Source organism: Mus caroli, chromosome 10, assembly GCF_900094665.2.
Source record: "Mus caroli chromosome 10, CAROLI_EIJ_v1.1, whole genome shotgun sequence".
Classification (NCBI taxonomy): Eukaryota; Metazoa; Chordata; class Mammalia; order Rodentia; family Muridae; genus Mus; species Mus caroli.
The window spans coordinates 36,055,823-36,069,314 of NC_034579.1; the positions used below are offsets into that span (position 1 = coordinate 36,055,823).

At 44.9% G+C, this 13,492-nt stretch overlaps 1 protein-coding gene across 1 annotated transcript in view; it reads left to right on the plus strand.

The window, feature by feature from the left end:
• The window catches only part of Slc22a16 (solute carrier family 22 member 16), a 34,429-nt gene that overhangs the window by 12,421 nt on the left and 8,516 nt on the right, over positions 1-13,492 (plus strand). Inside the window, exons 4-7 of the mRNA XM_021174548.1 lie at positions 3,013-3,544; positions 5,568-5,695; positions 9,855-9,964; positions 13,232-13,331. Coding sequence (XP_021030207.1) covers positions 3,013-3,544; positions 5,568-5,695; positions 9,855-9,964; positions 13,232-13,331 — 870 coding nt within the window. The remainder of the gene's footprint in view (positions 1-3,012; positions 3,545-5,567; positions 5,696-9,854; positions 9,965-13,231; positions 13,332-13,492) is intronic.

The following is a 13,492-nucleotide window of genomic DNA, read 5'->3' on the forward strand; positions in this document are numbered from 1 at the left end:
TCAATCTTAAAAGGCACTTATGACAGGAAAATATTGAAAGAGAGCACGTGGATCCATACACTAGACTAACTCAGGAATGGAACTCGGGAATGAAAAATTACTGTATGGGTAGGGAACGCTAGACTCCAGGAGGAGAGCTTCCTTGAAGCTCTTTTGCCTCATGAGTGACTTTTAAGCTTTTCGGCCTGTCCAGTTGACTCGACTGGAGAGCGTAGCACAATTAAAGCTGGCAGCAAGCAAGTAAGCGTGCTTGCACCCATTTTCATTGCACTCCTGCCTGTGGATGTGATGTGCCTAGCTGTCTTAAGTTCCTGTCACCGTGAACTGCCCGGTTAAAATGAACTGCAACCTTGAATCGAAAGCCAAAACACACCACTTCTACTCTAAAAACAAAAACAAAAAGAAAAACAAAAAACCCTAAACCCAAACTAAAACAGAAACCTAACAGTTTTTATTAGGGTTTCTATTGCTGCAATGAAACACCATGACCAAGAAGCAAGTTGGGGAGGGAAGGGTTTATTGAGCTTACACTTCCATGTTGCTGTTCATCACCAAAGGGAGTCAGGACTGGAACTCAAGCAGGTCAGGAAGCAGGAGCTGATGCAGAGGCCATGGAGGGATGTTACCCACCAGCTTCCTTCCCATGGCTTGCTGAGCTAGCTTGCTCTCTCTCTCTCTCTCTCTCTCTCTCTCTCTGTCTCTCTCTCTCTCTGTCTCTCTGTCTCTGTCTCTCTCTCTCTCTCTCTCTCTTCTTTTTTAAAGATTCATTTATTTATTTTATGTATACTGTCGCTGTCTTCAGACACACCAGAAGAGGGCATCAGATCCCATCACAGATGGTTGTGAGCCACCATGTGGTTGCTGGGAATTGAACTCAGGATCCCTGGAACAGCCATCAGTGCTCTTAACCCCTGAGCCATCTCTAGCCCCCCGAACCTGCTTTCTTATGGAAGAACCCAGGATCACCAGGGATGGCTCCACCCACCCACCCACCCACCGTGGGCTGGGCCCTCCCACACTGATCACTAATTGAGAAAATGCCTTACAGCTGGATCTCACGGAAGCCTTTTGTCAGCTGAGGCTCCCTCCTCTCTGATGACTCTGGCTTGTGTCAGACTGACACAAACCAGTCTGTACGTTCACAAACCCATTAGCTTTACTATTTTTGCTGTAAGAAAACCAAAAAATCTCTGCAATCACTCCTCAAGGGATAATTTGCTATGGTTTTATTGAGCTTTTGATAAGGAGTCTTTCTCTGCAGCCCTAGCTGGCCTTGAATCCACAGAGATCTGCCTCTCTCTACCTCCCCAGTGCTAGGATGAAAGGCAAGCAGCACCAAGACCACCTGCCTTGAACTTATCATTTGATCTGATCTTTGTTTATCCCAACAGGACATATTGCTTTTTATAATCTGAGTTTTGCTAAATGAAAGTGAGGCATATTTTAGCCAGGGGTGATAGTGACGGCTACACTCTCAGCACTGGGCAGGATGGTCGAAAGTTGGAGACAAGCCTGGGCTATGTAGTAATAAATAAACAAATAAAACAACAATAGCAAAACAGCATTATTTTCAAAATAAGAAAAATTACCCAGTTTCTATTGCGGTAAGTTAGTTATATGTCACAAAGCTTGTCATTTGCAAGACCAGCTCTTAGTGATCATTGCTCTTTCTCCTCTCTGTAGCCCCTCATAAGCAGGGCACTTTGTCTGCATGATGCTCACTACCAACTGCAGTATAACTCAGTTCATTTGTAACTCTCTTATTTCACTTTGTGAAATGTTCATCCTTTTTTGTTTGTTTGCTTGCTTGCTTTTTTGTTTTTCGAGTCAGGGTTTCTCTGTGTAGCCCCGGCTGTCCTGGACCTCCCTCTGTAGGCCAGAAGTGGAACTGCTCCATCTTGAGATATTTTACATCTCTTTAAGGAATTGTCATACTGCTTTCCACAGAGGCTGAGCCATTTTACATTCGCACTAATGGCACACAAGAACTCCAATTTCTCTACACATCCTAGCATTTTGTTTGCTGTTTTTTTCTTTTAGCCGATGTCTTTGAAAAATATTTTTATCTTTATTTTATGTCTATGGTGTCTTGCCTATGCAAGTCTGTGTGCCACATGTGTGCAATACCCACAGTGGCCAGAAGAGGGCATTAGATCCCCATCCAACAGGAGTTAGCAGATGAGACTCTGGGATGTAGATAACTGCTTTGTAGACACTGGGCCTCAAAGCCCGGTCCTCTGTAAGACATTCCAGGCTCTCAACTGCTGAGCTGTCCCTCCAGCGCCTAGGCCCTACCTTAATGGATGTGAGATGGCATGTCACAATAGATCTGATTGATATCTACTTAATAGTGATGTCAATAACTTTTGTGAAGTGCCTACTTAAATTATTTGTCCATTTCTGAACTGAATTGGGGTTTTCTTTCTGCTTTGTTTTGTTTTGCTTTAGGAGTTCTCTGTATAATCCTTTGCCAAAAACAAAAACAAAAACAAACAACAACAACAACAACAAAAACAAAAAACAAAAAACAAAACCATGATTCACAGACATTTACTCTAATTCTAAAGGTGGTCTCTATATTCTATTGCTAGAATTTTTTGAATCACAGAATGGTTGATCAAATCCAATCTGTTTATTTTTGTTGTTGCTGCCTGTTACAATAAGGTTTTAACTGAGTCTACCTTTTTCCCCCATTAATCTCCATAAAGTCTGATTCTAATTGATAAGTCAGATGTTACAATGACATTTAGATACAAAGACATGTGCTTTCAGAAGAAACTGAGAATATCCCTTATAATGGAACTTTATTAGAAATTAAGCCAAGTAGCATCTAATATTTTTATCATAAATAGTCTCTGTAGTTTGCAACTCAGGTAGGGAGGGTAGAGAAAGATAAAAAGGACCTGCTTAAAGAAGAAACATTATGTCTTGCTGAAATGGATCTGCAGGACTCAGACCCCCTCATTCGTAACTGTACCATCATTACCGAGTCGCCTTGCCTTTGTCTTTCAGGCCTCAAGTGGCTATTTTGTGGTGGTCTTTGTCTATGTAATGGAGATCATTGGCAAAAAGTCTCGCACATGGGCATCCATACATCTCAACACCTTCTTTGCTATTGGAGCAATGTTGGTGGCTTTGGCAAGCTATTTGTTGAAAACGTGGTGGCTCTATCAGATCATCCTGTGCATCGTGACTACCCCCTTCATCCTGTGCTGCTGGATGCTTCCAGAGACTCCCTTTTGGCTCCTCTCTGAAGGAAGATACAAGGAAGCACAAGGCACCGTGGACACCATGGCTGTGTGGAATAAGTCCAGCTCCTGTGACCTGGTAGAGCTCTTATCCCTAGATGTGACGAGGTCCCACAATAAAAGCCCCCACAGCATTAGGAAGCACAGACTAGCAGATCTGTTTCAAAACCTGGACGTCGCAAAGATGACCCTCATCGTTTGGCTGGATTGGTTCACGGCAAATTTGGGATACTACATGTTTGGCAAGGAGGCTATTCGGAGAAAAGAACATGATCCCCTTTACCTCCTCCTCGTGGGTAAGCGTAAGTGCGTGTTTACCTATGGCCCTTGAGGTCAAGTGTCTGCCATGTTCTCATTATCTTTAAGCTGGGAACAACATTGGTGACTGAGATCTTAGTGTTGTTCTACTATAGGACGTGTGTCACATTTGTCTGAAAAAAGGACAAGAGTTACAAGGTCCTCCTCCTCCTCCTCCTCCTCCTCCTCCTTTTTCCCCCGTTTCCCTTGCTTCCTTCCTTTCTCAATTCCTAACCCATAGTTACTCCCAGTGGGTAACTTGTAGAATGTGTGGTTCGTTCATATTCCACTTTGTTTCTATGCCTCTCTATCAATGCATGCATATAAAGTTCCATGGCATGGCATGAATGAGATCCTTTCATGACACACTGTTCTGAGGAAGGTGATTTTCTTTTTGATATAATATGCCTAAAGTATAAAAATGTGTAAAAAATCAAATATGCCAGTTGTCCTTAATGTGTAGAACTAACTTCATTACATGCAACTATTATTGTTTTTAAATTATTTGTTTATTTTACGTATGTGAGTACACTGTGGCTGTCTTCCGACACCAGAAGAGGGCATCAGATTCCATTACAGATGGTTGGGAGCCACCATGTGGTTGCTGGGAATTGAACTCAGGACCTCTGGAAGAGCAGCCAGTGCTCTTAACCACTGAGTCATCTCTCCAGCCCCTCATGTAATGGTTACTAACATTGTCATGTTTGTTTAATTTTAGTAAAGGTTAGAACGATTTTATATGAAGCAGACTGTAACTCTCAGGATTAGCGCATGTGAGCTGAGTGTGCAGGCTGAGGAGGTGCAGGGAGATGGTAGGCATTTGGATTCCTCTGTCTGGTCTGAGTCAGTTGTCTCTGTGCGGGCGGCTGAGTTCTACCCACAGCGGGATCTTGCTTTTGCAGCTTTTTATGTTGACATCATGCTTTCTCATCAAGGTACACATCTGTTATTTGTTTATTCCCACTCTCTAATAATTATGAGAGCAATCATTTTAAGGAGTGCATTTCTGGGTGATGTTGCAAGTCTAGAAGAAATGCCCACCCCTCTTCTGTACAACAGCTTGAGAAATTATGTAGTCTTTTCTAGAACAGCACAACAGCAAACGGCAGCGGAAGCAAGTGGGGTACAGTGTACCCAGAGGAGGTTAGGGAGCTCTGGGATCCAGCCGTGTCCAAGAGTTCCATGTTTCTGATATAAGAGTCATCTCAGTACTCAGGAAGGGGAGGCAGGGGGATCAACAATTTGAGTTCATTCTCGTCCTGGGCTAAAGCGTGAGTTTGAGGCTAGCCTGGGGATGCATCAGAGCCCATTTTTTTTTTTAAATCTATTAGCTGGCTGTTACTAGTTAATGTACTTAAATTTGAAGTTCTTACTTTAGTTAGAAACTTACTACTTTAATTTTATCAAAAAATTAAACCACACTTTTTTTTTAAGTTTAGAAGTTTATTATGCTACAAAATAGAAGTTTTGAAGTGGGAGACAGTGGTGTTTATATATAATATAGAGGAAGTGTCTTGACCTTTCTCCTGATTGGCTGTAATGCCAATCTTCTTTTAGGATGAGGGAGCTGTTGAAGTGGGTTTGTCTATGGTGGACTGCATTGACTCGTACTAGTAACTATGTGAAACTGGCGTCATGTTACTTTTATGATTAGAGATAGGTGGCAGAAATCAGGGTGGTTAAATGTAGTTGGCTTGGTGGTGGTGGTTGAGGTCTTACATAAACTATGGCCAAGCACAAGAAATCCTGTTTTCTGCACTTCATTCACTCAAGACACCAGACCTCTATGCAGCATGTGGGGTCCTAGTGAGCTGACCCCAGGATGGTGTAAAGGGTGTGGGTGGATTTTGTCAGACTGGTGGCCTCACAGGAAACACTGTGTCACACCAGTGAGTCCCCCACAGGTGCGGGGAAGCTCGGAGTGCGCTGGGCTTCGGGCTCCTCCTGGGTGGTGGGCTGATGCGTGGGGCGACGGTGGGTCTGGGCAGCAGTCTCACAAAGGGCTCTCTGGGTCAATGGCAGGTGCTATGGAAATCCCTGCCTACATCTGTCTGTGCATCTGGTTGAAGAGGGTGGGAAGAAGGAAGACCATGCTCCTCTTCCTCTTGGTGTCCTCGCTCACCTGTATGCTGCATGTGGCCATGCCCTCGGTGAGTCAGTTTGTTTTCCTTATGGAACAGCTGTGGCAGGTTCGTGGAAAGACTTCAGTGCCTTTTAGTATAAAGACCAATTCAGACATGTGTCTTCCTTCCTCCCTCCTCCTCTTCTTCCCCTTCCTCCTCTTCCTCCTCCTCCTCCTCCTCCTTCTTTTTGAGACAGGGTTTCTCTGTGTGGCTCTGGCATCCTAGAACCCATTCGGTAGACCAAGCTGGTCCTGAACTCACAGAGATCTGTCTGCCTTTGCCTTCCAAGTGCTGGAATTAAAGGCATGCACCAGCATCACCTGGCAAAGGTGTTCTTAAAAAACACATTCTTTTTCTTTTATACAAATATTGGGTTCATTGTGAGAAAAAGATATAAATGGGATATATATGAATATACATGGATATATAATATTAACGGGATATATAAACAATATATATATATATATATATATATATATATATATATATATATATATATATATATATATCCTATAACCCCACATGTCAAAGATGGTACATGCTGTATTTTAGAAATGCAATGATTTCCTGAGAGGGAAGTAGATCACATCTGCCCGTGGCCCTGGAACTCTGTTTCTTTGAAACAGGGTTTTATGTAGCTCCAGTTGTTTTCAAACTCATGGTACAGTTCAAGGACTACCTTGAACTTCTTATCCTCCTGCCCCTACTACCCCCTAACCGTCGAGATGACAGGCTTACAACTTCATGCTCAGTGTAGCTGCTGCTCGAGACTGGACCTCAGGGCTTCCTGCGTGCCAAGGAAACACTCTCGCCACTGAGCCATGCCATCTCCAGCCACTCCATGGCAGTTACTCACTCAGCACGGATTGATCCCTCAAGGACTGTGTAGCATGTATCAGAGACAAGTGGATCAAGTTTCTGGAATGAAATTAATGATGATGATGATAGTAATAATAATAATACTAATAAAGAGGTTGAGGGAGGAGAGTGGCTGCATGTCCGAGTGAAGTGAGAATTAGAGAAAGGGAGGAAGGGTCTGGGGATGCACCTCTCAGAGGTGACGCACAATGAGCATGAGGCAAACCATGGAGGACGCCACACAGCTGACATGTGACTCTGTCACTCTGAGGTTTATGAGAATAGATCCTCAGTGCCATAATCAGGCCTCCAGGTGGGAGCTGGTGCATTGGACAGGGACAGTGTAACACGTGCAGTTCTAAATATAAAGGGGCCTTAAAGGGAAGGACTGGCTTCCTGTAGAGGACCACCATTAATTGCAAGGATGAGTGGGGCAGGGAGGAAAAGAGAGAGAGAGAGAGAGAGAGAGAGAGAGAGAGAGAGAGAGAGAGAGAGAGAGAGATTTGTTATGAGAGGGATGGCCTGGAAGGGGTGACCCAGAGGAGCCTCTTCAGAGAGGCACTTCCGGGCACTTCATGAAACCACATCAACACCCTTCTAGAAACCTCTGGACGAATCTCCTGAACAAAGAAAAATCTGACTTTTAGAACCTCTACGCAGGGGTAGCAGAGAGGGGTAACAGGTAATGTCACACCACGTGGTTTAGCTTAGCGTAGTATGTGTGACAGAGAGCACCAGGGAGCCAAGTATCATGAACTGAGCTGTAAGCCGCAGCACAGACTAGTTTTTAACTGTCCAGATAGAGAGCTACAGAGGTTGGGGGTGTGTGGCTCAGTCTGGGCTGCAGGATCTGGCCTAAAGGTACAGGCTAACCCCTGAGTAAAGGAGCCGTGAGGACATCTGAATAATTAAAAATCTGACCAGTCAAATATTCAAACAATGTCTGCCTTTCCCACAGTCGGCCAGTATAATATATAGTGTACATTGAATATAGCATACATTAATTTTCTGAGAAACTTGAATTTAGAAATTTATATTTTATTATTTTAAAAATGACATGTATGTGTATGTATGTGCCTATGTGCGGGCATGTACACAGTGCCTGTGTGAGCTAGAGACATTGGATCCCCCTGAAACCAAAACTGTAGCAGTTGTGAGCCATCTAATAGTGCTGGGTCTTGAATTTGAGTTGTATGAAGGATCCCCCTAAGCACACTAGGGTAGTCAACCGTCACATATACGCAGAGGACAGAGGTCAGACCCTACAGGCTCCCTGATCGCTGTGAGCCCACGTGAGTCCTGGTGAGTTGATTCTGTGGGCCGTGTTCTCAGTGGTGTCCCTGACCCCTCCGGTTCTTCTGACCCTTCCTCCATCCCCTTTGCAGGACTTCCCAAGCTCAGCCTAATGATAGTGTGAGGCTCTGCATCTGCTCCCATCACTTGCTGGTGGAAGTCTCTCTGGTGTCTTTGGTGACGATTCTGTTGGGCTCTGGTCCCAGAGCACTCTGCAGGCAGAACAAACTGTAGGTCCAAGCTTTTTGTGGCTGGGTTGGTATCTCAATTCCTCCACTTGAGGCCTTGCCAGGCTACAGGAGATCATTGAGAACCTTGTTTTTAAAAATGTGGCTTCTTAATGAGACGTGCCGCTCTACACCCCAGAAGCAGTAGTTACCTCCCTTGCTGTATTTTGGTGAACCATGGCACATATAATTATGGAGTTTCAAAGACACCCCACCTGAATGCTACCTGAGCCTGCATTTTAATCCTAATTTGGGAATGGTGGCTCCTATAGCTATACCTTAGAATAGTTTGTGTCATTTTCTTCAACTATTACCTTCATTAAATGATAGTGTGCCAAGTTTAGAGCAAAGCAGGTTAACTTTTGCATATTGCATGAAAGTTAATTTATGTTATAAGTGGCATCCTTTAATGGTAATGCTACCAAATTATCAGGGCTGGTGAACCAAATGTTTCACGATACTGAATTTCCAAATCACTGACTGTGTGATTGGCACACAGCATGAATAAAACTACTCAGGGCAGAGCAGTCTATGCCAGTCTGAGAAATGTTTATCCACGACTTTTAAAAGGTAGTTGAGTTGGCTTGATGATGGCTCCTTTTGGATCTAGCAGAATCGTAAGAACTTTACATTTTTTAGTAGGAGAGAAGGAAGAAAAGTGGCTGCTGGAAACTTCTAGAGATAGAGCAGCAACTCACAATGTCAAATATATTCCCTTAAATAAAACTCCTCCTCAAAGATAGTGTCAACATAGTGAAAGTAATTATGACTATTACTATTGTTATTATTTTATTCACACTACCTGGGGCTGGACCTGGAGCTCAGTGGTTTGTGTTTGCCTGGCGCGGGGAGGCTGAGCATTCAGTCTCTAGCATTGGAAAAACAGAAACAAGGTAGGACACCCAGTTCACTTAGCAAACACTGACGTGATAACAGCGACACTAGCAGTTTTAAGAGGTACCCCCAAAACCTTATGATTTAACAGAATGTGCTGTATGCGCAGAGAGGGTGGAGTGATGGTTGTCTAGCTAGAGTGAGAGGCTCCCAGGGCCGCCATTATTATTTTTCTATTATTGTATTTTATATGTAAAGATGTTTGCCTGGGGCTATTGCTGTATACCATGTGCATGCCTGGCGTGCTGGGAGCCTAGAAGAGGGTGTCTGATCCCCAGGAAGTGGAGGACACATTCATACTGTGTGCAGATGCTGGTAACCCCAGTCCAGGTCCTCTGCAAGAGCATCGAGTGGTCTAACCCACTGAGGCACTTGCTATCCACCTCCTGGAGGAGGGCAAGGGAGGAGACAGCAGAGTGTGGAAGGTTCTCGTGAGCTACCTCAGGGTGGAGCACTTTAGAGACCGCAGACAGTGGGTTGGGGACACTGGCAGGTTTTCAGAGATGTGTCAACGAACAAACAGAAATAGTAGACACTTTTACAGGATTGTGTTTAGAGACAGTTTATAAACCTGACTTACTCTCCCCAAATACCGCTTTGCTTTGAGGGCTCCTTTCAGTCTGTCAGTGACTGGTGCAGGCAACTGCTTAGGGGAGCGTCACTCAGCCCCAGATGGTCATCCTGACAGGCTGACAGGCTTCTGGAGTTAGGGGAGGACACATTGGAAACTCTCCCCCTAAATCCCACAAAGACAGAAAGCTTTTGCAACCCCTGAGTAAAGTTTACAAAACAAATGCAGACAGAAAATTTAAAACTCTGTTCTCACACATGCCCGTAGAATAAGGAAGTTTTAAGTAATTTTAATGATTTAATATTTTCCTTTTTGCATGTATGTGCATGACTCCCCGCCCCAGGATTACAAGACTGCGAAAAGGATGGCAGCTTTAGTTGTCAAGAGCGTTATAAGTTCCGTGTTTGCCTTTATTTATCTTTATACGGCGGAGCTGTATCCAACAACCGTAAGGTAAGAATTCTTATTTTTCTGTTGGATTTCTGTTACTTGCATGTCACTTCATCATATTTGGTCTTTAAATACAAATGCGGTCTTTCCATGGATGGTCCCCAGATCTCTGAGATACGGGAAAATTCCATGATGGTGATAATTTTGACTTTAAGCCACTGTTGTCTCAGTGTAGATGTGGGTTTCTCTTCTTCCTTCCAGGTCACCCAGATTATTTGTGTGTGTGTGTGTGTGTGTGTGTGTGTGTGTGTGTGTGTGTGTGAATCTAACAAACATGCCTTCCGTACTCCTCAAAATGATTCTGTTGAGGTTGGTACCATGGTCTCCAGGCTAGAGATTATAGAGCTGAGCCTCAAATGAGATTAGGTTCAAAGAACTCAGATCTCCATTATTTGGTTTTTCTTCCCGTTCAGTGGAAATGTGCAGAACACTCATGGAAAAAAATCTGGGCATCATAAGGGATGGGCTGCTTGCCCAGAACTCAGGAACAGAGGGAAAAGCATTGAGGGCGGGGCTTCTGGGAGTTCGGTCAGACAGTGCTCAGCAGCTGACAGGATGGAGTGCAGATTGTATAAGGGGTCATTGGGGATACTGTGTCTGTCACACAACACAGAGGGAGCTCATTTACTTGTCAGCTCAGGCTGGCACCCCGATGGAGCTGCAGAGAAGAGAATGCTCTGTAAAATGGGGCACGTGGCCTGCTGTGGCCTCTGGGTGCCTCTGAGTACTTGGATGGATTTCTGTCCAGTCCAGTTCTGCCCCAGAACTGTGGGCTCCCCTAGTTCCAGATCTATTCACAGCATACATATCTGCTGAGAAAATGCATAGTGTATGCAAAAGGATGGCTATCCGACTAAACCATGTCGGTTGGCATTGCCATCATGTACATGATGGTATTTGTAAGACCAGTTTTTATTTAGTTGGTTGGTTTACAGCCACAGGTACATGTCCTCGAAAATAAGCCAGATGGGAAAGAAGAAAGGAAAGGAAAGAAGGAGGGAAGGAAATGGCAGGGTGCTGGGAGGAAGGGAAGAAGGGAAGAAAAAGGGAGGAAGCGGGAGGAGAGCCCAGCACACGACTATTTAATACACAGCATCTAGAACACATTCCGTAGGCTTCCTGAACATCTGAAGATCTGCTGATGTGTGAATTCTTCCTCCAAGGAGCATCAAGCTTTAATAACTGAGTTACTTACAAATGTGTACGACCTAGAAAAGATAAAGTACAGACAGAGCTTTACACTGTAGCCTACGGTGGGCTTAAACTTGTAGCGATCCTCCTGCTTCAGCTTCCTCCCCAAAATGCTAGGACTACAAATATGAACAGCCACGCCCAGGAGTACCCATGATTCAAAAGACTCACATTAAAAGCTGTCTTGGTTGGGCTGGTGATGCGACAGTGACAGGGCATCTGTGCGAAGCTTGCCCACAGTGACATGCTTCCTCTAGCAAGGCTCCATCTCCCAGCGATGCCAGACCTTCCCGAACTGTCACCGCTGGAGATCAAGTGTTAAAACCCGTGAGCCTTTAGGAGACATTTCCTAATGAAACCACAACATTCCTCCCCTGACCCCAAAAGGCTCAAGGCCAACTCATGATGAAAATGCAGTTAGTCCAACTTGAAAGGCCCCTGCAGTTTTTTAACACTCCCAACACCACGGCAAGGATCCCGCTGCATGGTACCGATTTCTGTATTAGTTTCATTTCTGTTGCTATGATAAAAATCTCCCAACAAAGTAAATTTTAAGAGTGAAAGGGTTTGTTTTGGTTTATAATTTGTGGGGTGAGGTAGGCTGGGAGGAAGGAGCATGAAAACTGGCCGGCCCTTTTCCATCAGCAAAGGAAGTGGGGCCAGGCTATAACACCTCAAAGCCTACCTACCCCAGTGACAAATTTCCTCTAGGGAGGCTCTACCTCTCTCTCTGTCTCTCTCTCTCTCTCTCTGTCTCTCTCTCTGTCTCTCTCTCTCTCTCTGTCTCTCTCTCTCTCTGTCTCTGTCTCTCTGTCTCTCTCTCTCTCTTTTCTTTTTTTGGTTTTGCGAGACAGGGTTTCTCTGTGTAGCCCTGGCTGTCCTGGAACTCACTCTGTAGATCAGGCTGGCCTCAAACTCAGAAATCTGCCTGCCTCTGCCTCCCAAGTGCTGGGATTAAAGGCATGCGCCACCACTGCCCAGCGAGGCTCTACCTCTTTAGGGCTCCAGAACCTTTGAAAACAGTGCTACCAGCTGGGAACCAGGTGTTAAAATCCACGAGCCTAGGGGCATTGGGGAGGGTGTATTTCACATTCAAACCACAGCTCCCAGCATGCCTGAGAATCTGGGTTTGACATGAAGTACTGAACAGAACTCATATCAGGTGACTTAGTGTGTTAAGCCTGAAAATTTCGAGAAGACCAAATCCATGATTGTTCAATTAGAGCAAGCTTCATTTAATACTGGTCAGGAAGACAGACAGTGGCCAGGTCCATTCCTGGGTTCCCAGTGAATGACACTCAATTAGGTTAGCCAGGTGCTCATAAAGGCAGAACCCACAAGGCTACGGTATTTCCCCTCTGTCATTCAAGGGGGACCAAGCTTCCATTCTGATACATTTCCTGCCTGTGTACATTTGCCTACATGTGATCAAGGATCCTGTGCAGTTGGGGCCAGCAAACTTGTTTACTGAAGTGGAGGCTTTGTGACTTGTTATCTTCCATGAACAACAGCCCCCAGCATTCCAGGAAGGGCGTACAGGCTAACCTTAGCCCTTACATTCCTCCCTTGAGTTGTATCCTGAGTCAAGTCCTTGACTCTGTGGCGGGTACCTGTACAGTAGCTCTTACAACTGCAGGTTATAACTCTAGCTCCAGGGGATCCAACACCTGGACACATGTGGTACGTGTGTACACACTCACACACACACACACACAATCCAAAACAAAAAGTTAAAATAAGTCTTAAAGACATTGCTTGACATTAATAGAACAGTCCATAGACAAGTATTTTGTTCTCCGAAATTCCCATACCCTACCCTAAACAAACCTACCCGATCCTTGTTATTAAGCTGGATCCTTGTTATTAAGCTTGCTGTAAACACAAGAGCCTCATTTAAACAGTAGATTGATGTCGGCTTACGCCTTGCTTATGTGCATGCTCATATATACAGCTGTCTCATACAATGAAGGTAGAATCCGTTGGCCACTTATTTGATTGAGTGTGGGTCCAACCCTCCGCACCCTCTGCTTTGCTCATTCCTGGTAGTTGCCTGTGTATTAACTCTCCTGGTGTTTTCAGGTGCTTGGCTGTAGGGAGCAGCAACATGGTGTCCCACGTTTCAAGCATCTTCATCCCATTCACCAGTCACTTCTCCAAAGTCTGGATCTTCCTGCCGCAGGTCCTTACCGCTTCCTAGACACGGGGGTTGTGTGTGTGGGGGGTGGGGGGTGTGTGTGGGGATGTTAGCTGGCAGGCAGCACAACCAATGTTGCTGCTTCTTTCCTTCCTTCTGTTCTCTCTCTCTCTCTCTCTCTCTCTCTCTCTCTCTCTCTCTCTCTC